Below are 21,620 nucleotides of genomic sequence, written 5' to 3' on the forward strand. Positions count from 1 at the left end.
AATGGTCAACGTTCCTTGTGGAGTCACACCCATTAGGACAGTGGGAGGGTTAAAACTTTTGACAGTTTAAGTTCTTTTGAAGATTTAATTTTGTTAGAATATTGTGGAAGGGTGCCAACAAATTAGTTCAAATCTGTTCATGAAAACAGAAGTGTGATGGCTTTGGCTGATGCTACAAATTTATCTTTCCAACTTTTCTGTTTTATTTTTCTTCCAGAGTTTGTACGTTTCAGTCTCTTCTCCTTGTAGCGACCTTCCACCCCAACACTGATCAGCTGACTAACACATGGAGGCAGAATAAGGCCATGTGACACACAAACACACGAACGTGCCCTCGTACTTGGGGGTCTGGGTCATATGACAAAGGAAGGAGACACAATGGGATAATGTCAGGCCAACGTTTTAAACTAATCACATGAGTGGATTTAATCGGAGCAGATACAGACACAGGGGCTTTCTGTGAGTCAGTGAGATAAAGCTGCTCATCCTGCTCTACTAGCAAACCTGTTTATTCTCTTCTTTTTTAAGTAGAAATCCAATTGTCAGAGATGTTAATGCAAGACATTTTTTAATCTTCCATTTGTTCATGCTTAAAACCTAAAATGTAAATGTTTTAGTAGATTTTATGATTTTATATCAAATCTAATGTAAACATATCTAAAACAGTAGGGAAGGATATTTTAAAAAGATAGAGAAGTTAAATAAAAGTAACACTGTTTTTATTTAAATAAAAGTACATCCAAAGTAGCTAAGCTAATGTCTGATGGTACGACACAACAAGGCAGACCTGGATGGATGTGAAAGTCTTTAATGGTGATGCATTTTCCCTAGAAGTGTGTTATTTATCCAGAGGTACGATGTCAGACCTCAGTCTGCAGAGCTGACAACAAAGTAGCTTCATGAACCCAGACTGAGTGCTATAGCCTGCGTATTTTCCAGATCTCTTTTCAACTCAAAACACGTAAAGCATCACAAGAGGAGAACGCAGACAATTACTATCAACAGCTGAGCAGCTTACATTTGTAACTAGAAGGTACAAATATCCCTCATGCATCATTTAGTACTTTTACTTCCTAAATGATTCCCAAAAAGTTCAAAAGAGATCAGAAGAGAGAAAACCCAGAACAGGTTTGTTTGAAATGTTCAAATGATTGGGATTATCCTGAGATTATGAGTCAACCATTGTTTTGTTATCTCATAATCTAGAGCAGTGGTTTCCAATCTCGGGTCCACGACCCCCCAAGGGGGTCACTGGAGATCACAGGGGGTCCCTACAATTTTGTCTTTACCGAGGTTACCAAGATTTTAAAAATAACATTTATAAAACCCAAATAACAACCCTAATATTATAAAAACTGTTAAACTGGGCCTTTCTACTAGATGTGTAACGTTCGCGAAGCGTCGTACGCAGCGGCTAGCTGCCATTATAGTGGATGGCTGCGTTTCCATAGACCACTAAGCGTCGCGTTTTGGATTTAGCTCCGTAAAATTTTTGCTTCCACTGCATTTTTTTTTTGTGTGCACTACATTTCCAGAAAGCATCAAGTTCAGCTTTTCAGATCGGGCTGAACAGGAAGTCAAACACAAAAGCAGTGTCAAACATCTGGAAACGTTTCCAGTTGCTTAACAAGAACATGCGTCATTACCTGTAAAAAGCAGAGGTGAACGGAACAGAAAATAAACCACGGATCTTTTTGGATACGTGCTGCCATCTTTCTCTTTGCTTGTTATTCGTGGTCTTCTAACTCTCCAGTCAATTTGTGACATTGCGACAGCAGCTCGCTGCCGTGTTGTGTCTGAAAGGCTCCAGTGGGAAGGAAGCTTGCGTGTAAAACGCGTTTATTACGTTACGCGCCGCTTACGCATTCAGATCTCTACTGATTCACCCAAACTGAGCCACCATTACAATGCTGGTTAAAAACTGCTCTAGGTATTTGGCATGCACGTTATTGTTAAGGGCTTAAAAGTAGCACCATAAACAAGTGATCCACTCAATTATAAAACTGGCAGCAGAATTATTTCTATGATTCTTACCACGATTAGAAACAATTTCAGCAGGTTGAAAGGAGCTGTAGTGTTGTAAAAATACATGTCCGTTACAGATTTTTTCCCCCTATTCGACAGGGCAGAGGAGTTAAGTGCCCACCCCATCGCCAAAGGGTTGCAGGTGTGAGCCCCACTTAGCCTGTCACAGTCGATGTGTCCTTGGGCAAGACACTTCATGCTCCTTGCCTGCTGGTGGTGGTTGGAGAGAGCGGTGGTGCTTGTGTACGGCAGCCTCGCCTCGGTCAGTGCACCCCCATGGGCAGCGGTCGCTACAATGTAGCTCATCATCACCGGTGTGTGAACGTGTGTGAGTGGGTGTAAAGTGCCTTGAGGGGCTTTAGAACCCTAGAATGCACTATATAAACAAAATTGACCAGTTTTCTGCCACCTAAATGTTTCAGATAAGAGATTACCAGTTTAAATACAAACTTTGATTTTCTAATTAAATAATTTATAAAGGGACAAAAGCCATCCAAAACAACATTTTAAAATGCAGTATTCCCTTGTCTTTTTATTTTATTTTCAAAAAATGTGTTAAGTGTGACAATTTTTTGACAGCATTTAAAATATTCTCACATAAAGCAATATTATTAAGAGTTTTCAACGTGTGTCTTTTTAAACGAATCTGTGGCTTGTAATGCTGATACTTCTCATTTAGACTGATCCTTTATCATTTGTAAATTTTAACTGAAAATAAAGGACAACTGCTCGCACTTTAAAGGCACGGAACCCCTGATCTGTTATGAGCGCTGGGAACACGAACGTCACGCATCTCCGTGCGGTGCGTGGTCCCGCGTGCGTAATGATGGACGCGCACCAATCACAGGTGAGATGACGAGCACAGCCGTGTAGGGTAAACCAGTAAAACCTGCAGCTAAAACCTGGAATTGCATTAAAATCAACAAGTAAATAGCACTAATAAATGTAGCTACAGAAAAGCAGCAATAAAGAAGGTAAATAATGAGCCTGCGGGTTTGTGCGTCGTTCTTGACGGCTTAATAGGAACTAACAGCGATGGAGCTAACCTGGGAATATTAAGCTAGCAGGTGATAACGGCTGGGCGCGTGCCCTGAGAAACATCTGTATAAGTAACGTGGTGTGCGCCCAGCAGCGGGCCTGGTGACACCCCGGGCATGTTTCCTTCTAAATACACAAAACCCAGCCCACATTTTAGGTGTTGACACCCCGCTTATCAGCGTTTGTATTTACACGGACGGAGAGCAGGTCACATCCTTAGCGCGCGCGAACCCACACAGCCAGATAAAAACGCAACTCACCCAGGACAGCGCTCTCAGGATGGTCTGCGGCTGTTTGGCGAATGTAATCGGGTCGATAGTGGACCCGGATCGGCCCGCTCCGAACGATCCCACTCCGTCCATCTTTCAGTGTCTCTCCCTCTGTGTGTGAGTGAGTGTGCGCTCCTCCACGCTCCCGGACCCCGCGGCAGGATGGATGCGCTGCTGTAGGGACGGGTCCTGCGCGCTCCCGGTGGCGAGCGCACGAGCAAGGGTAGGACACGCAGTGCGAACATTTTAGCGCAAAACGTGAGTGCGGTATGGGAAGTATTTATTTAAGCCAAGTACATTAAATAAAATGAAAATATTTTCTACTGACTGTGCTTGAAACTGATAGAAAGAGACCTGTTTTAAATCAAAACCGAAGACGAAATTTTTCATCAACCGACTGTCTGTGCTGTAACTACTCAGCGTTTAACTTAGTACTTTTTCAAATCTTCTTATGCATAAAGAAACGTGCCGCATAAATTAAACTACTTTGCCTTGTCTACCCCCAAAACAAAGATGGTGCTAGCCAATTGGATACTCTCTCAGCTAATTAATCCAAAACACCTGCAAAGAGTTTGTGCCAATTTTCCAATATTGTGAAATTTTGGCTATTTTCTGATGTGTTCTTTTTGAAAAAGAAGACTCTCCACTGGAACACATCACTGCCCCCTGGTGGCAAATTCTAAATTCACATCCACTTCAGAATAAACCAATGTAGCTTTTCCTTTAGCAACATTTTCTTTCCTTTTATAAACTTAAATGAAAAAAATATATATAAAGGTTTCTCGTCGTTAAATGAGACAAGAGAAAGCACATTTTATGTGCGTCACATTACGGTGCACTTTTGCAGAAAATTATTAGAAAAGAAAAAGACGAAAGTTTGAAAAGGACTTATAAAATAATATTTGTAACAATAAGTATTACCATTATAAAATATCAGTCATATACATTATATCAATAATTGTACGACTACATAATAATATATTTGTTTGAATTATATATAAAACACATAGAAAGAATAAAACTAGTTAAGGATGTGAGGAAACAACATGGCACACTGATTAAGTGGTTAAATGCCAGTTAAGGTGGTATCACTAGTTGTTTGGTAGTGATGGAATCACTGTTTTGGTTTTGTGACGATAAAAAAATACACTTCTAGAAAAAAAATTCTGCTTTACTTTTAGTAGTGTGAGCTTCAACAATTCAAGTATTTTGGCATTAAAATTTGGAGCAGATGTATGAAATGCGAAATCACTTAAAGCTAAAACCAAATTACATTATAGAAAATAATACATTTTCCACATGGGATATAATTGTGTTTATATAACTTAAAGCTATTAAAACATTTTTCCCACTATCTTGATGCTCATGGGGATCCCAAACATTTGCTTAACTCAGGTATGCCTTGGGCCAGCTCTGACCCTATTTTAACCAAAAAATGACAAAACATTATTCATTTAATTCCTTTTTATTTTGCGATCATACTTATTAAATAAACTCTTAGTGACATAACTTTTAATACAAACACTTAGTCACAGGTTCCATCTTTCCATCCATCTCTCCACCTCTCATCCACACGTGAACAATCAAACTCGGGTTTTCCCAGCCGGACGTTGATGTCGTTGTGAAGATGGCAGAACCACTGAGACAGAGCGTAGCGGCTGCTCGTGTCCGGCTGTTTGGTTTTTAATCTGCGGGAAGCACATGGACATAGTTGGCCTCCAGCATTTGTACAGAAGAGTAACTTATTGGATCTGAAACCTGGGTAAAATGGACGGACCGGTCTCTGAGATCTTCTGCACATTCTTCACAAGGGAAGAACCTGGAGAACAGGTTGATGAACTGCCCCATGTCCTGCTGCTGGCTGGAAGACGGACGGTCTGGGTAATACGCGGCCATGGTGTGCAGAAAGGACCAGGTGCATCTGCCCAACTCATCCCTCTCCAGTGGACACTGGGGATCTGGTCTCACATTTTCTGCAGGACGAGTTTCCTGTGGGTTCAGATTTCAACACACAAAAGAGACAAAGGTCATAAAATAATAGGATCGGGTGAGATTTACACTATAAATAACAGTTTACTAACACTAAATTGGTAACAAATAAACATATGGGACAGAGAAACACGTTAAAGCCCTTCAAACAGATTAAAACCCTTTTTAATTAACTTAAAACGTCATGTCACCTGAGCAGCATCAGCATCCTGCCGTTTCTGTAGCTTCACCCACGATTTAAAATCCGTACAGGCTCTACATGGCTTCTTCCTTGCATCCCCGGATTGTTCATGCCCTTTACCGGAGCTGTCCTCCTGTGGTCTGCTGCTCACCGGGAAGGGGAAACCTTCGAACCCCGGCGGGCTGGCGCCTGACGATTCAGCGGCACCAGCAGGCGCAGCCATGTTTCTCTCCTGCTGAGTTAATATTTATCTAATTGACCTCGAGTATTAGTAAATATTAAAAATGTCTGTAAACTGGAATGAAACTAGCTACGACTGGAAGCATAACTGGGTTATACTGTTAACTAAATCACGTGTATTTAGTCATAACTCCACAGTGTAATTCGTTAGAGGGTCCGTTTGGTTATTCTTGCGTTTCCTTGTTTCACCCGAACGTTTTATAGCGACGAACCGTGTTCCGGTTTGCAGTCTGCGTGCGCGGCTGATTGAACCTTCTGTCAAAGTAAATTTCTTTATCTATTTAACGAATAAAATAATTGACAATGTTCAGGGTTTATTCTGACGTAAATTTCATTATGTAAGCCTTTTCGTGGACGACTATTGATGCGGTTTGTTAACCGTTAAGTTTGACTTGTTTGCAGGCTAGCCGGGCGGCTAACAAAGCTAGCAGCAGTGAGGTGACACGTTTCTGTTGGATTTTGTCTCCCCGACAGAGTAGCTGCATCTCACCTGCACCACCAACATGGGCATTCTGGAGAAAATCGCCGAAATCGAAAGAGAGATTTCTCGGACACAGAAGAATAAAGGTAACAGTGTAGCCGCGAAGCTAACTGGTAGCTACAGAACAGGCAAAGTTGGTGTGTTTTGGACTTGTTTTACTACGTTTGTGGGGTCACAATGGCAAATAAGTGGCGGTGTGTGTGTGTCAGGTGTTGGTGTTAAATTATTATGTCCAAATAAGGACAGAGCTAATCTGACTTTATTCCTGCAAAGTAATAATAGTTTTGTCTTGGTTGGGTAGCCTTTATTTACAGACATGTAATCAAGCTAAGTTTAATTTTTTATTAAGGTGTAAACACACTGTAATTATTTTAAAGGGTTGTTTGTTTTCATTTTTATGTCAACGTAAAACGTAAGCCACAAATGTGTTTTTAAACAATATTTTATCTCATGGGTTTTGAGTGTTTACTATAGTCCACTGTAGAGATGTAAGAAAACACCGATACCCAGAGAAATCGCGATGTTTTGTTATGATACTGAATCGATATTTGAAAGCAGTGTTTCAGTTCTTTTATTGACAATTTTCATGCAAACTTTCACTAATTCTTTTGTGTGGTGCAATTCAAACTCCATCTGCTAGGTGGCAGCAGTTGTTGTTGCCTTCACTCTGACAGAAAAACGAATCCTCGCAATACCACTGGATGCGTCATTTGGAATCCTAGGATGTCCAAGGAAGATCCCACCTTTTTCGCCTCTGATTGGCTAGAAAGGCTCTACGAACTATGATTGGCTATTTCGTTTAGCAGCAAACCAGATTATTATTATTATTATTTTTACTATTATGCCACCAGCAGAAAGCTGTTTTGGGGGTTTAGTAAAGAAAATGTGAGCTTAGCGCTATAATAACCATTCTGTCCTGTTTTGCAAAATATTTCACATTGAATGAAAAACGTAAAATGTGAATTTATAATCTAGTTGCATTTATCAAACTGTTGGACTTCCTTTATGTCTCTTGGCTCTCAAGCATTAGAGTACATAGGATAAACATATGTGCCTTACCTGGGTATGAAATTTGATAAAACTGCTCTATTCTGCCCAGCTGTGTGCATCAGGTCTGTTTCTTAATAAAAACTGGTGAAAAAGAGGTCTAAATCATAATCAGCTTTAATTTAATTTTTGATTAAATGACACACATTTAATCTGATGAGAGATGTGCTCTAATGTGTAAACAGCCGTAACCTAATAAAGTAGGATAGCCTAATAATTAAGTAATGAGAGAAAACTCCAACAGAAGTCAGTATTGATAAAATACAACAACATTGATTACAAGTTCACATTTGATGTTTTTCAGATTCTTTATGAAAGAAACTGAAACTGGTTTGTTGCTAAACAGGAAAGGATGTTTATTATAGCAATGAGTTCCATTTTCTTTAAAAAAAAGAATAAAAATTCCTCAAGGTCTGTCTGTAAATATAAAAACCTGCAGTTTCCTCTTACATGAAATAGCCAATCGTAGGTGAGAAAGACGGTACCTTCCTTGGACATCTTAGGATTCCAAATGACGCCCACTGCATGAGTCTTGGAAGCCTCTGGCCTGAGGTTTACAGTTAATCATCTAGCTTTTAGTTTAGCAAGATCTTGTGTCTTCTCCCCTGTATTGTGATATTTATCATCGTGTTGCCTGATTCTTGCCAATACACACACCTAGTTACTGGATAGTAAACAGTGTTTTTATCTTATTACATACAGGGTATCCGCGGGTCCTTAAAAAGTCTTAAATTAGCTTTTCCAAATTTAAGGCCTTAAAAATCACAAATAATCCTTAAATACAGTTTCCAAAGGTCTTAAATTACCAAGGACCCAATAAACTAGAATATTTTATTCATTTTCGTGAATTTCTAGTTAGTGTTCAGCGTTTTTTGTGTATGATGTTGACATCAGCAGAACCGTACACGTTCACCTGGTTGTGAAAGGGGGCTATTTTTAGATGAGCACATTAGCTGGTTAAGCTAGTTGGAGCGTGCGCCATGGGGAAGTGCAAGTTTAATGGTAACAGGATGGCTAATCCTACGTTCGCTACGTGGTTAGCACCGGTTCCAGGCAATCGCTGGAAATTATAGCTTAAATTTAATTTTAAAAATAGCTTAAATTTGGTCAAAGTGGCCTTAAAAAAGGTCTTAAAAAGTCTTAAATTTGGCTCCCAAAAACCTGCAGATACCCTGTACATAGTCACAGCCTGATTCTTATGACTTTATATTAAAAATATTGTTGATCTCATAAAATCGTGCCACATTTTAAAATAAAATAGAATGTTTTGACTTTCTCAGTGTGACAGGAAAAAATATGTTTCACAGTAATTACATGTCTATCATCACTTCATGGCTGGATCATCGTAAACTGTCAAGTTGGCATGGATTATGTTTAAAAAAAAAAGGAATATTATTGTCTCTAAAGCTTATGAATGGGCCTATTTTGTAATTCTATGCAGCAAAGTTTGATCATACAGTACCAATTACCACTCTACCTAACTGTCTGCAACTATCTGAAGAGATCTCGTTTAACAAAGAAACACCTTCACTTCGTCAGAGTCATATTTCTATTTTATTTGTCCCTCTAGCCACCGAGTACCATCTGGGTTTGCTGAAGGCCAAATTAGCCAAATACAGAGCTCAGCTTCTGGAGCCGTCCAAATCGGCGGCGGCCAAAGGAGAGGGCTTTGATGTCATGAAATCAGGAGACGCTCGTGTAGCTCTGATTGGTTTCCCCTCTGTGGGTAAGGTGGGTGGACCCGATGTGTCTTTTTATTCATATAAAAATCATAAAATTATATTTGTTTTATCTCTAAACAAAATGTGCAACGAAAGGTGGCGGGCTACATGCCATTCTTCCTTAATCGATTAATCTGACTTCTGCTTAAGCCTTCTTGGTTCCTCTTGGTTTACATTAATTAGTCAAACTGTTGGTTTAATATTCTGATGTAAACCAAATGGATCTGCTCCACACAATACGATTAGTCAGCATTACTGGCCCTTCAGTACTGACTCAGCAAATGGAAACGGTAGTGCTGTGCCGGTCTAATTTAATCTGTTCTGTCCTTCAGTCCACCTTTCTGAGCCTGATGACGTCAACAGCCAGTGAAGCTGCGTCCTACGAGTTCACCACCCTCACCTGCATACCTGGTGTCATCGAGGTACTCGCGTTTACGTCGCTGTATGTATTCAGCAGGGCTGAACGATTATTGCATATGCAATTAAATTGTGATGTGACTAAAGGAGATTTTCTAATCGCAAAGGCTGCGATTTGATTGGCAGTGAGTGGTTAGCACAATGCTAGTATGCATGGAAAATCCCATAGGGATGCTAATGCTAATATCGCTGATTACATTACATTATGAATTAGGAACGTGCCAAATGATTACATTTGGAGTCTGATAAAATGTAAAAACTGCCATCAATCAAGTAAGTACAGACAGATATTTTAGTAAAGCTATAAATCCGTAAGAGACTTAAGAGTTTTGGCTAGCAGCGATGAACTTAACTGAACTACGGAAGCTCTGAATGGACAAGACGTCCAAAACTCTAAACACAAAAGACTTCAATAAAGGGGACACACTTCTTTCCTGAAAATAAATGTTCGCATTTGTCACCAATACCTATGCTCCTTCAAGGGATGTGCTCCTGGCTGCAAAGCATTGCACCTTCAAATACAAAAGTTTGTCTTTACTTGTGTTTGTGTTCTGTAGACAAACTTATTGATTAGATAAATATGTAGATGCATAAACTTTTTTATATTCAGTACAAGTTACATAGATTTTTTTTGCTTTCGTTAGTTGAAAAAAATGAGAAAAAAAGCCCCTTGAGAAAATAACTGTGAATGAAATCGCGATTGCAATATTGAAGGAAAAGCAATCGCAATTAGATTATTTTCCAAAGTCGTTCAGCCCTAGTATTCAGTGTTTATGTTTGAAGCTTTGTGTTGCTTAATGTTGCTGTCATCTGTTTCTCTGTAGTACAAGGGAGCCAACATCCAGCTGCTCGATCTGCCAGGAATCATTGAGGGTGCTGCCCAAGGTACGTTTAGACTCCATGTTTCTGTTGTCTTGATTTGACGAGAGCAGGCTTTCATCATATGGATTACATCATTTTAGCGTCCTTGACTTGTGACGTTTTCCAGGAAAGGGTAGAGGTCGACAGGTTATTGCTGTCGCCAGGACCGCGGATGTGGTCATCATGATGCTGGACGCCACCAAAGGAGACGTTCAGAGGTGTGTGTGTGTGTGTGTGCATGCATGTGTGTGTGTGCGTGCGTGCGTGTGTGTGTGTGCATGCATGTGTGTGTGTGCGTGCGTGCGTGTGTGTGCGTGCATGCGTCTGTGCGTGCGCGCACGTGTGTGTGTGTTCCTGTTTGTGTGTGAGTGTGTGTGTGTGTATATGTGCATGCGTGCATTGTGTGTGTGTGTGTGCATGCATCTGTGTGTGCGCGCATGTGTGTGCATGCATGTGTGTGAGTGTGTGCGTGCATGCATGTGTTTATGTGTGTGTGTGTGTGCGTGCGTGCGTTTGTTTGTGTGTGTGCGTGTGTATAAGTGCGTGCGCGTGTGTGTATGTGCATGTGTGTGTGTGTGTGTGTGTAAATGCTTGCGTGCGTGCATGTCTGTGTGTGTGTGTGCATGCGTGTGTTCGTGTTTGTGTGTGTGTGCATGCGTGTGTTCGTGTGTATGCGCGTGCATGTGTGTGTGTGTGCATGCGTGTGTCTGCATGCATGTGTGTGTATGCGTATGCGCGCATGCGTGTGTGTGCATGCGTATGTGCATGTGTGTGTGTGTGTGTGCGCGTCTGTGCGTGCATGCGTGCGTATGTGTGTGTGTGCTGTTATTACTGACTCTTATGTGTTTGTTTTTGTTTTAAGGGAGCTTCTAGAAAAAGAGTTGGAGTCTGTGGGCATCAGACTGAACAGAACCAAACCTAATATTTATTTCAAGGTATTCATTTCACGTGTTCTTTATGCATCGTTTTGTTTTTGTTGTTGGATAAACAGCAAAAATCACCAGGTGTTTTGTTTTGGATGTAAAACTTATATCAGTGTAAATATGGTAATAAATCTGATAATATGAGTTTATAAGATAGTGGCTGAAAGAAGAAAACCCCACCTGATGCTGGTATTTCTGAGCCTCATCAGGTTTTAAACGGTGACTTAACTGTTAAATCTTATGTTGTTCTCTGCTCAGTTTTAAAATCAAACATTTAACCAAACAAACCAATAAACTGACTAATTGTTAATTATTCAAAACACATTAATTAAAAGAAATGTCAGACGACATTAATGTTTTAAAGCATTTATGAAATAAAATGCTGCAGCAGCAGCACAGATATGCCTGACTTTAAATCGGTTCTCCCAAAGGAGCATATCATCGGCCAATGCAGATGTATACAATAAGGATAAATACCAGCCCAGTATGTCCTTACTGCTAATGACCGGCAGCCCTAGTGCTGATGTCTTTTACTAGTATTAGCTCTGTGGTCTTTAACATTCTAGTACAGCAGTGGATTTAAAAATTCTCTACCTCTCAGAAGTCTGGGATTAATTAAAAATGTTTCTGTTTTCCATGGAAACGTGTGGAAGTAGTCAGAATATGAATTACAGCTAAATAACACGACCTGCCAACTCCATCCGGGTTTGATTTAATGTTTTAAATCGAAAATATAAATGTTTTGGTCCGAGTGTAGACCTCAGCGTGAGGGCTGAATCAGGTCCAGCGGGCCGAAAGAAGCACGTTTTTTCTTTTTTAGGCAAATATTTTTATGGTAATTTTTGCTCCTCAAAATAGGTCCAAAGCATGCATGTTGGTAAAAGTCTGAGGAAAGAACCGCCCTCTCCACTTTTAGAAAAAAAATGAGCATGAGACAGAACGCACAGTTCAAATCAAATCAACTTTATTTATATAGCACTTATACAAAAAATGCTACTCAAAGTGCTTCACAGATTAAAATGGCCCCATAGATCCCATATTCCCATCCCAGTCACCGTCCCCAAGTAGTTCGCGACGTGGTTAGCACCGGTTCCAGGCTATTGCTGGAAATTAAAGCTTAAATGTAATTTTAAAAATAGCTTAAATTTGGTCAAAGTGGCCTTAAAAAGGTCTTAAAAAGTCTTACATTTGGCTCCCTTAAACCTGCAGATACCCTGCTCACCACAACCTGTGATGTGATCAGAACTAACCTCATCAGTATTTACACAATCGGTTTGGTGGCGAATGTGTACATTTACTATGAATATTCAGGTTGGATGAGTGTGTGTAAATATTTATATCAGATTCTGCTCATATTTGTGTATTTTTCTGCAGCCAAAGAAAGGAGGCGGCCTGTCCTACAACTCCACAGTTCCTCTCACTCACTGCTCAGAGAAGCTGGTCCAGCTCATCCTTCATGAGTACAGTATCCTTCACCGAAGACCACAAACAAGATGAAACAGCCCAGCTTTTCATCTCTGTCGCGCTCAGAGCTTGATTTCGTTGACCCCCCCTCCTTCAGAAATCTTTAATGCAGAAGTCCTCTTCAGGGAGGACAGCACACCGGACGAGTTCATCGACGTCATCGTTGGAAACCGAGTTTATATGCCTTGCTTATATGTATGTCAGCAGCTACCTGTGCTGGGTCAGAGCTTCTTACGTTAGAAATAGTTTCTTTATCAACTCATTCGCTGCCAGCGTTTCTCACCGTTCTTACTGTTTTTTTAAGAGTCACAGAACGTTGCGCGCTAGGATGATGTTGACGCCAAAACAACCAAAACAAAGAGGAGACTCACATCAGGAAGAATCCGCGCGTTTCGAGCGTTATCCCTTCTTTCCTAATCTGTTGCTGAATTGTGATCAGCAGAAGCTTTTCCGGTTTGCGCCTCACTTTTTTTTTACAGCAGCGGCCCAAAACGATCTCCTAACACGTGGATTTTCTGCTTCCTGATCATGCGACGTATGCGGATGAAGATCGGCTTCAGAGCTGAGATGTTTGTTCTCACGGTGCGGGGGCTCGTCCGACGCCCACACAGTAAAAACATGCAAATGACGGCTTTAGTCATTGGCAGGGAATGAGTTAAAGGAAGTGTTGCACATCTTTATTTTGGCCCCTGCAGTTGCTCACATGAAGATGACCAACATGACAACGTTTTTTCGTCGGGGGTCGTCTTACGTTTTTCTGTGTGCTCTCAGGTGTACAATAAAGTGGATCAGATCTCCATCGAGGAGGTGGACCGCCTGGCGCACAGACCTCACAGTGTTGTCATCAGGTCAGATATCTGTGTGTGTGTGTGTGTGTGTGTGTGTGTGTGTGTGTGTGTGTGTGTGTGTGTGTGTGTGTGTGTGTGTGTGTGTGTGTGTGTGTGTGTGTGTGTGTGTGTGTGTGTGTGTGTGTGTGTGTGTGTGTCATCACACACCTCTCATCTCTGTGTACAAAAATAAACTTGTTTCCTGTCCACAGCTGTGGAATGAAGCTGAACCTGGATTACCTTCTGGAGAGGTTGTGGGAATACTTGGCCCTTATTTGCCTTTATACTAAGAAAAGAGGAGGTATCCTGATTCATTTGGTATTTTTTCACGTTGATGTGAATGTTTGTATTAGGGCTGAACGAAATAGCGATTTCAAACAATGCGATGACGTCCTCATCAAAGCTGCGTTTTTTGTAGCTCTCCTGGCTAACCCAGGATCTGTTGTGTGAACTACCTTTGAGATCTGGAGTTTCCCCTGGTGTGTAAAGCGTTGCGGCGGCAGCGGCGAGTGGGAGCTGACAGAGCTTCACATTTGGCCATTTTTTTGTGTTTTTTCTTTCATAGTGCTGCTGCGGCCAATAATGGCTGTGGTTGGCTGTCTCTGTTGCTTGGCTTCCTGCAACAGCAGAACGGGATAAACCGTTATAACTTCTGCTCGAGTTTTTCTGATGCTCAAACCGTTGCTGAGGCACGAGCTCGACACACGGGAGGCGACAAACGACCGCGATCGGCAAAATTCATCGCTGTCACTTTTATTACCTGACACACGGGAGGCGGCCAGCCGCAAAGCCGTCGACGTGTCCTGTTCCGTGGCGAAATCGAATCTTCCGTTGTTTTGTTTGGCTGTGTCAGGTTGGAGAGAATGAAGGTTATTTAAGCGGTTCAGAGTTAAAAAAGTGGTAGATTTGATGTTTTACAAGGTGCTGCTAGAGGTATGTGAAATCTTACTTCTGATTTTACTGTATTCCCCCCGAGAATGGGTTCATCCCATGCTCGGAGGTGTACGGAGCTTCCTGTCCGCTCATTGGTTAGTGAATGAAACCTCCATTGATTGGTCCTTGTCTGAGCGACAGCGATGAAAAGTTGAAAATATTTCAACTTTCTGGGATCGCGTCGCTGGGTCGTCTGTGCACGATGTGCACGAGCGCAAAATTTCACACGCACGTTTTTCGCGTTTCGCTTAGTAGGAGGGAGACCCGCGATTATCGCTTTGTCGCGCATGTCTCATTGAAAATGAATGGAGAGGCGATGTCGCTAGGGATGCACCGATACCGATACTGGTATCGGTGCATCGGTATCTGCACCGATACAGATACTGTTATGAAAATGGCTTCACTGTAACTTTTCATTTCTGTTCACCTAATATTTTAGTTTTGTGATGATTTTTATTCATATATTTTACTTTTTATCTACCTCACAGTCTTTTCCTGTTGAAAGCAGAGAAGAAAATAAAATCTGTATTCCAAATTGTTGCATTTTTTTGTGCGGTAGAAGTATCGGTATCGGTAATCGGTGTCGGCGAGTATTCAGATCCAAGTATCGGTATCGTGTCGGTTTGGAAAAAAGTGGTATCGTTGCTTCCCTAGATGTCGCCTCCCGTGTATCGAGCCCATTAACGTGTGAAATGTGTCACATAGCCATGCTTAGTGAGAAAAATGTCCAGGTGGCCCGCCTTGCTTGAAAGATGCAGGAGGAACACTGCCTGTGTGGTTTTTGTTAATAAATACATTTCCTGTCATGTTTACAAATGTTAATGTATATTGGGAGTAATGTGCTGAACCTCAATTTGAAGAAAATCCTGATTCATCCATCCATCCATTTTCAGCCACTTATCCGGAGTCGGGTCGCGGGGTCAGAAGCCTAAGCAGAGAGGCCCAGACTTCCCTGTCCCTAGCCACTTGGGCCAGCTCCTCCGGGGGAATCCCAAGGCGTTCCCTGGCCAGTCGAGTGTCTCTCCAGCATTTCATGGGTCTCCCTTTAGGTTTTCTCCCAGTTGGACGTGCCCAGAAAACCTCACCAGGGAGGTGTCCTAACTATAGATGCCCGAGCCAACTCTACTGGCTCCTCTCGACGTGGAGGAGCAGCGGGTCTACTCCAAGCCCCTCATGCATGACCGAGCTTCTCACCCCATGTTTAAGGGGAGAGCCCAGCCACCCTGCGGAGAAAACTAATTTCAGCCGTTTGTTTCGTGATCTTATTCTTTCGGTCACTACCCAAAGCTCGTGAGGGTAGGAACGTAGATCGAGAGCCTTCTGGCTCAGCTCTCTCTTCACCACGACAGACCGGTACAACGCCCTCACCACTGCAGATGCAGCACCAATCCGCCTATCGACCCCAAGATACTTAAAGTCCTCCACTTTGGGCAGGACATCGTCCCTGACCTGGAGAAGGCATTCTAACCTTTTCCGACTCAAGACCATGGTCTCGGATTTAGAGGAGCTGATTCTCATCCCAGCTGCTTAACACTGCGGCTGCCCGTATCAAAGGGTCCCCCGAGGGGCGCAGTCGAGCGCTTTCTCCAAATCCACAAAATACATGTAGATTGGTTGGGTGAACCCCACGCACCCTCCAGGACCCCCTAAAGCCGGGCGTACACTGTGCGACTTTTTCACTTTTTTGAGCCGATTTTCCAGTCGTGCGAGAAGCCACGACATCGGGGCGAGTTTTGCGCCGAGCGGTCGTGTAGTGTACAGGGGGTTACGAGAGGCGATTAACACCACGTGACCAGCCGCCGATCAGCAGTCATGAGGTCGCAGGGACTTCTGGTGTGTTTAATATTTCGCTCGTCCCTCGTGAGGGTATCGCACTGTTGAAGCGGCGCTGCGAGCAGCTGCGAGCAGCTACGATCCAAAAAGTATCAGAACCGCTCACGGCGCATGCGCGCGCGATCCTGCATCAACGCCGGCCGGTCGCTCGCTATTTCCATAATAACACACGCTGTGCGTTTTTGTTTCTACACGTTTTTTTTACTCACAAAGATTGTCAAGAAAGCGTGTTTGTCGTGTTCATGTCAAATTAAACTGATCACAAAACACAGATTTACTTTCTTTATTTCGTTTCCTCATCCAACCCCCATAAATCCCTGTGTGTCCTCCTGCAGCATGCCCGAAGGACAACAGGCAAGACAAAAAAGTCTGACGTGTTGAGTAAAAACTGCTATTTTTAGCACATTTTTAGGGCCGACGTGTTGCTACCAGACGTACAGTGTGAGCAGTCAGGTCGCATGCGAGAACTGGGTCGTGCAGTGTGAGCACACGACTCGTGAGATCTGCTCTGCGAGGAAGTCGTACAGTTTGAGCTGAAGCTGAACGCTGCGAGTGAAAAAGTCGCACAGTGTACGCCCGGCTTAAGGGTATAGAGGTGGCCCAGCGTTCCACGGCCAGGACGAAAACCACATTGCTCCTCCTGAATCTGAGGTTCGACAATCTGCCGGACCCTCCTCTCCAGAACCCCTGATTAGACGTTACCCCTGTAGTTGGAACACGTCCTGCAGTACCCCTTTTTAAACGAGGGACCGCAAAATCAGAAAATCCTGAATCAAACTGAAATCGCTATTCAATCTTTCCTTAAACTCGTTCAGCCCTAGTTTGCATAATAAATTTCAGAACTAAACTTTCTGGTAATGAAATGTTTCTGTGTTAGAGCGTCCTGATTTTAATGATGCCATTATCATGAGACGAGGAGCATCTGTAGAACATGTGGTAGGTAGAGCACACTGGCACTGTACAGATTCAAACTGAGCATTCAGTGTTTAAGTAAATTTGAAGGTCTTTAATTGTTGTTGTTGTTGTTTTTACCTACAGTGCCACAGAATCCACAGAACCTTAGCCAGCCAGTTCAAATACGCCCTGGTGTGGGTAAGTGAGGTTAAACCTTCACTGGTTTCTGTTGTTCTCTTGGAGCTGTAGATCAACAAACTGTTACAAATATTTTCTGTTTACAATGTTCTGAGGTCAACAGGGTTCAGGTTTGAAGAGAATATATTTTGCAAAACTCACCTTTTGCAAACCATCTGTCTATTTTCTGTAAGTGTTTGGATTTAGGAATTACATGCCTGAAACAAGTCGTTTAAAAAAGTTGCCGTTTGTGATGTCACAAGAAGGGTAATAAATTATAGAACCATGTATCACCTGTCTACACTTGAGGAGCAGTGGTTCTACTCCAAGCCTCTCCCAGATATCAGAGCTTCTCAGCTCATAGTAGCCAAGCAGGGAAGGGGTGGGCGTGGCCAGCTCTAGCTTGTTGTCTTAAAGTGACAGAGCCATGAAACGGCTCATTCTGGAAGGTACTGAAAATGTGCTCTTGGTTATTTATTTATTGCAGTTTCAAATTATTAAGACCTCATGAACACGAAGACATTTTATTCGTTAAAAAGTACAAAAACAATGCTGATGAATTTCCTTAAGCAAATTAGCGTGAATACAAGTTTTGAAAATCATAAAATCAAAATTAGGTGTCTCTAAATAAAAACTGGTCTATGTTGAAAAGAATAAAATTTTATTGTACAGGAAAGCAATGTCCCCTTACGATGGTGCGGGGTCAAAGTTCACATCAACACAAATATTAAAACTAAACAAGGAACTAACAAAAGAATCTTGAACAATCCCACATTTCACTTCCTTGCTTTTAACACAGTTGGTGATGGGAGTTTTAAACGGCTAACTTCCTAACCTCCTATAGCAGCTAGCTTTGCTGCAATGCTGAAGTTAGCTTGTGTGTTAACAGGAACAGCAATTGCGGATTAGATTTTTGACGTTTTTATTTCTGTTCTCTGTAACAGAGCTACAGCTGATGATGTTGTATTATTCTAACTTTGCTTCAGGTTTTGTAAAATTACTGTTAAAGCAACACTTAAGTTCCCAGCTTCTCCCTCCTTCTGGTTGAAAGCGGAATTGCAACTGCCAAGCAACCTTGCCGCAGCCTGCTGTAGCTAGAGCTAACAATAAGCTAATGCTAACTCAAGCCACAAATTACAAAAGATCCACACTGGTGGACAATATTATTACTTACAAGTCCAGCAACAAAGCCAGGTCACCATCAGTCCGTGATTTCATAACCTCCTTCAGCGCCCTCAAACGAGTGTAGGCCGCGCCGATGTTCACTCTGGTTTTAGTTCTTTGCTTCACCTCCAAAACATCACTCTTACTTTCAGGCTCCATCACGATGCCAACAAAAAGAAAAGTCTTCTTCTTGTGTTTTATCTTTTTTTTTTTATTAATGATCGGCAAACTGAAAGAGCTAACTGTTAGCCTTTATATGAGCTTCTGGCACAGCTGTTGCTTTAAAGCAGGTAGAGACCTCCCACTAGTGTTCCTACCCGAACTGTTTAGTGCAACTTCTGGTCAGCAGAGGGCGACAGAGTGCTGTCCAATGGGAAGTAGCTCTGGTTTCTGGCTCAAGAACCACTAAAACCAGTTTGAAAGCAATAACTTAAAGAGCAAGTCACCCCCAAATCAACTTTTTTTTTGCTGATAAACTATATAAATCGGTGTCTGATCGTACTGTAGACAGAAGTCATCAATAATTTGGTGCTGTAGTGCATCTTTGTTAAAATATAAATATTCTGCCTTAAACTGTCAGTGTTGCACCCTCTTCAGGTAAAAACTCTGCACTGCATTTTCATTTAAATCTGCCATTGCTATTGGCTAAGAAGTATCAAATCTCATCAGCTGGTACCATATGATGTCACAATGTCACTGTGAGCTTGTATTTGTTAGCAGCTCCGCCCTCTCGGTCTGCTAGGCAACAGCATTTGTTGCATTTTTCAAACAGGTAGTGGGAGTGGAGTAATACTCTGGGAGGAGGTGACTGGGGACTGCACACCATCAGAAAATGTAACTCCACCCCTAGTCAACATTTGAAAAATGCCATGAAAGTGGGCGTTGCCAGGAGGCAGGAAGTGGCATGGGCAAGTGTGGGGAATTTCCATCCTGGGAGGGAGGAGGAGTGGGAGGAGACTGTACTGATGGCGTGAAATTGTACCAGCCCCAGTCGATCACAAGTTTAAAATGCAGTAGCCACTGTTGTGCCACAGGGGGCAGCACTAAGACGTTTTTAGACCTAGATTCTAGATCTAATCAAGTTTACACAAGCATGTCAAAAAATGCACAGAAACGGAAAGATTGCATTTGTAAAAACTCAATTATACAGCTAATTAGCAAAAAAAAAAGTAATTTTGGTGTTTAGTTACTCTTTCAAGTGTTAAAATCTCTTTAGTGTTGCTTTAAGTGGCCCTATCCCTAAGCCACCATGGGGCCACACAAACATTTGGAAGTTTATTCTTTTTGCCATGCAAAACTAGATGAATAAGAATAGTGTAGACCTCTTTTTGTTGACAAATTGTCAAATTTCTCTCTGTTCCTTTTTTAAGAAAGCATTTTAATGAAACAGATTTACTAGCAAAGCGTTTCATCAGTAGTTCTGTGTTTTCTCTCCAGGGAACCAGTACCAAATACAGTCCTCAGAGGGTGGGCCTGACACACGTCATGGAGCACGAAGACGTCATCCAGATTGTAAAGAAGTGAAGAACTTGTTGTGATTGGACCGGACCGGCGTCAGAGGAGGAACTCTGTGCAGTAGTTATACAGCAAAGGAAAATAACCAACGTCCTTATTTTGTATAATAAGTTTAACAGTAAGTGGAAGAAAGGGAACGCTGCGGAGCAGATCCTGGACTGAAATCAGTTTATGTTACCGATGATTTAGAGAAAATGGGGAAATAAATTCCACATTTTAAAATAACGATGGGCTGTTTTATCATTCAAACACATCACCTGTTCAGCACCTGTTCCCATCCGTGCTAGCCTGCTGTTTGTTACCCCATCTCCAAAGCGAGCGGCCGCTTTCCTCTCGGAGCGAATGGCTCACACAAACACAATAGTGGTATTAAATATTAACGAGCACCTCTTTGGTCTGGGAGAGGGGCTCTGAGTGGGAGGCTTCATCCGAGACGCAGAGGAACTGGAAGTTGGACCTAAAGATGTCGTAATGATGTCTCGTCATTGGGCGTCGTGGATGAAGAGGTTCTGTTTCGGAATAACCTGAAGCGGAGCGCAGAGATGGAGCGTTCTGGAGCAGAATAACAAAGCAAAGGTACAGCAGGCTGGGTGTGTGTTGATCAGAGTTGGCCTGACACTTGATGCTGCTGTGTGTGTGTGTGAGGTCAGTAAACAAAAGCTGGAAATGTGCGTTTAGGAAGCAGTTTTTCTTGTTTTGTTATAAAACAGGGTTGGCCAACATTTTGTTTCAGAGATTATTCGATTATTCGTGGAACAGCGAGTTGGCACCTGGAAAACTTTCCTTGAACTCCTGTTGGTGGGTCAGAACTGAGCAGCATAAACATTTCTGCCAATAAAACACGACATCACACTCATCCGTGATGAGAGCCTCCCGTTCCACCACATCCCAAAGGTTCTGGAGTGGACTGAGGTCTGGTTACTGTGGAGGTTGTTCAGGGAACTCATGGTCATGTTCTAGAAAGCAGTTACAGATGATCTGAGCTCTGTGACATGGTGCTTAATTCTGCTGGAAGTAAATATCGGATGACCAGGGCTGCACGGTGGCGCAGTTGTTAGCTCTGTTGCCTCGCAGCAATAAGGTTGCAGGTTCAAAACTCGTCTGTGGCCTTTCTGCGTGGAGTTGCATGTTCTCCCTGTGCATGCGTGGCTTTCCTCCACAGATCACAACATGCCCTATAGGTTAACAATTGAACGTCGCTTTGGATAAAAGCGTCTGCCAAGTAAATATAAACATGATGGGTCAATGTGGTCATAGAGGGATGGATGGGCATGGTCAGCAGCAATTCTCAGGTTGGCTGTGGCATTTAAACCAGGCTCTGGTGGTACTGAGGGGTCCAACGTGGGACAAGAACAACCCCCCCATCATCATCATTCCTGCAGCATTGTTTCAAGGCAGGATGGAAGAAGAAGAAGAAAATATCATTTCTACAGTGCCTCTCAAGATAAAAATCATGAGGCGCTTCACAAAAAAAAGTTAAAATATAAAAAAGCATTTAGAAAATGTTTAAAAATATATTTAAAATGAGCAAAAATAGGCAATTGGGATTTAAAAGAAATGTTAAGAAAGAGAGAGAGTGAACAGGAAAGAGGGAAATCAGTAGCCTGGCAAGCCAGACTAA

At 42.3% G+C, this 21,620-nt stretch overlaps 3 protein-coding genes across 6 annotated transcripts in view; 1 reads left to right on the forward strand and 2 right to left on the reverse strand.

Moving 5' to 3' along the window:
- Window positions 1–3,464, reverse strand: part of syngr3a (synaptogyrin 3a) — a 15,749-nt gene extending 12,285 nt beyond the window's left edge. The window contains exon 1 of the mRNA XM_015945446.3: window positions 3,324–3,464. Within this exon, the coding sequence (XP_015800932.1) occupies window positions 3,324–3,425 (102 nt within the window). The 5' untranslated portion in view covers window positions 3,426–3,464. The remainder of the gene's footprint in view (window positions 1–3,323) is intronic.
- Window positions 3,420–20,224, forward strand: drg2 (developmentally regulated GTP binding protein 2). 4 transcript variants are annotated; one of them, XM_015945445.3, is made up of 14 exons: window positions 3,420–3,555; window positions 6,217–6,309; window positions 8,841–9,001; window positions 9,324–9,413; window positions 10,233–10,293; window positions 10,397–10,487; window positions 11,132–11,204; window positions 12,567–12,657; window positions 12,754–12,851; window positions 13,428–13,504; window positions 13,696–13,784; window positions 17,127–17,185; window positions 17,288–17,341; window positions 19,922–20,224. In XM_015945445.3, the coding sequence occupies exons 2-14, from the start codon at window positions 6,246–6,248 to the stop codon at window positions 20,006–20,008; spliced, it is 1,095 nt and encodes a 364-aa protein (XP_015800931.1). In that variant the 5' UTR covers window positions 3,420–3,555; window positions 6,217–6,245; the 3' UTR covers window positions 20,009–20,224. The 4 variants fall into 4 exon arrangements, with proteins under 4 accessions (XP_015800931.1, XP_054606661.1, XP_015800929.1 ...); XM_054750686.2 differs by having other exon boundaries at window positions 3,513–3,590; XM_015945443.3 differs by lacking the exon at window positions 3,420–3,555 and adding an exon at window positions 5,880–6,005 and having other exon boundaries at window positions 6,145–6,309.
- gfer (growth factor, augmenter of liver regeneration (ERV1 homolog, S. cerevisiae)) lies at window positions 4,782–5,868 on the reverse strand. Its single transcript, XM_015945447.3, has 3 exons — window positions 5,513–5,868; window positions 5,110–5,321; window positions 4,782–5,020 (listed from the first exon to the last, which is right to left on the reverse strand). Exons 1-3 carry the CDS (start codon window positions 5,723–5,725, stop codon window positions 4,858–4,860), a joined length of 588 nt encoding a protein of 195 aa, XP_015800933.1. The 5' UTR covers window positions 5,726–5,868; the 3' UTR covers window positions 4,782–4,857.
- Window positions 20,225–21,620: the final 1,396 nt, after the last annotated feature.

The sequence above is a fragment of the Nothobranchius furzeri genome, chromosome 12 (genome assembly GCF_043380555.1).
Source record: "Nothobranchius furzeri strain GRZ-AD chromosome 12, NfurGRZ-RIMD1, whole genome shotgun sequence".
Classification (NCBI taxonomy): domain Eukaryota; kingdom Metazoa; phylum Chordata; class Actinopteri; order Cyprinodontiformes; family Nothobranchiidae; genus Nothobranchius; species Nothobranchius furzeri.

Bases quoted from the DNA above. Each gene is read 5' to 3' on its own strand.
- gfer (XM_015945447.3), bottom strand. From the start codon at position 5,725: ATGGCTGCGCCTGCTGGTGCCGCTGAATCGTCAGGCGCCAGCCCGCCG. The intron at 5,322-5,512 runs GTGACATGACGT...CTGAACCCACAG, and splicing joins AGGATGCTGATGCTGCTCAG to GAAACTCGTCCTGCAGAAAA. The intron at 5,021-5,109 runs GTCCGTCCATTT...TGCTTCCCGCAG, and splicing joins GCAGAAGATCTCAGAGACCG to ATTAAAAACCAAACAGCCGG.
- drg2 (XM_015945445.3), top strand. From the start codon at position 6,246: ATGGGCATTCTGGAGAAAATCGCCGAAATCGAAAGAGAGATTTCTCGG. The intron at 11,205-12,566 runs GTATTCATTTCA...ATTTTTCTGCAG, and splicing joins AACCTAATATTTATTTCAAG to CCAAAGAAAGGAGGCGGCCT. The intron at 17,342-19,921 runs GTAAGTGAGGTT...TTTTCTCTCCAG, and splicing joins TCAAATACGCCCTGGTGTGG to GGAACCAGTACCAAATACAG.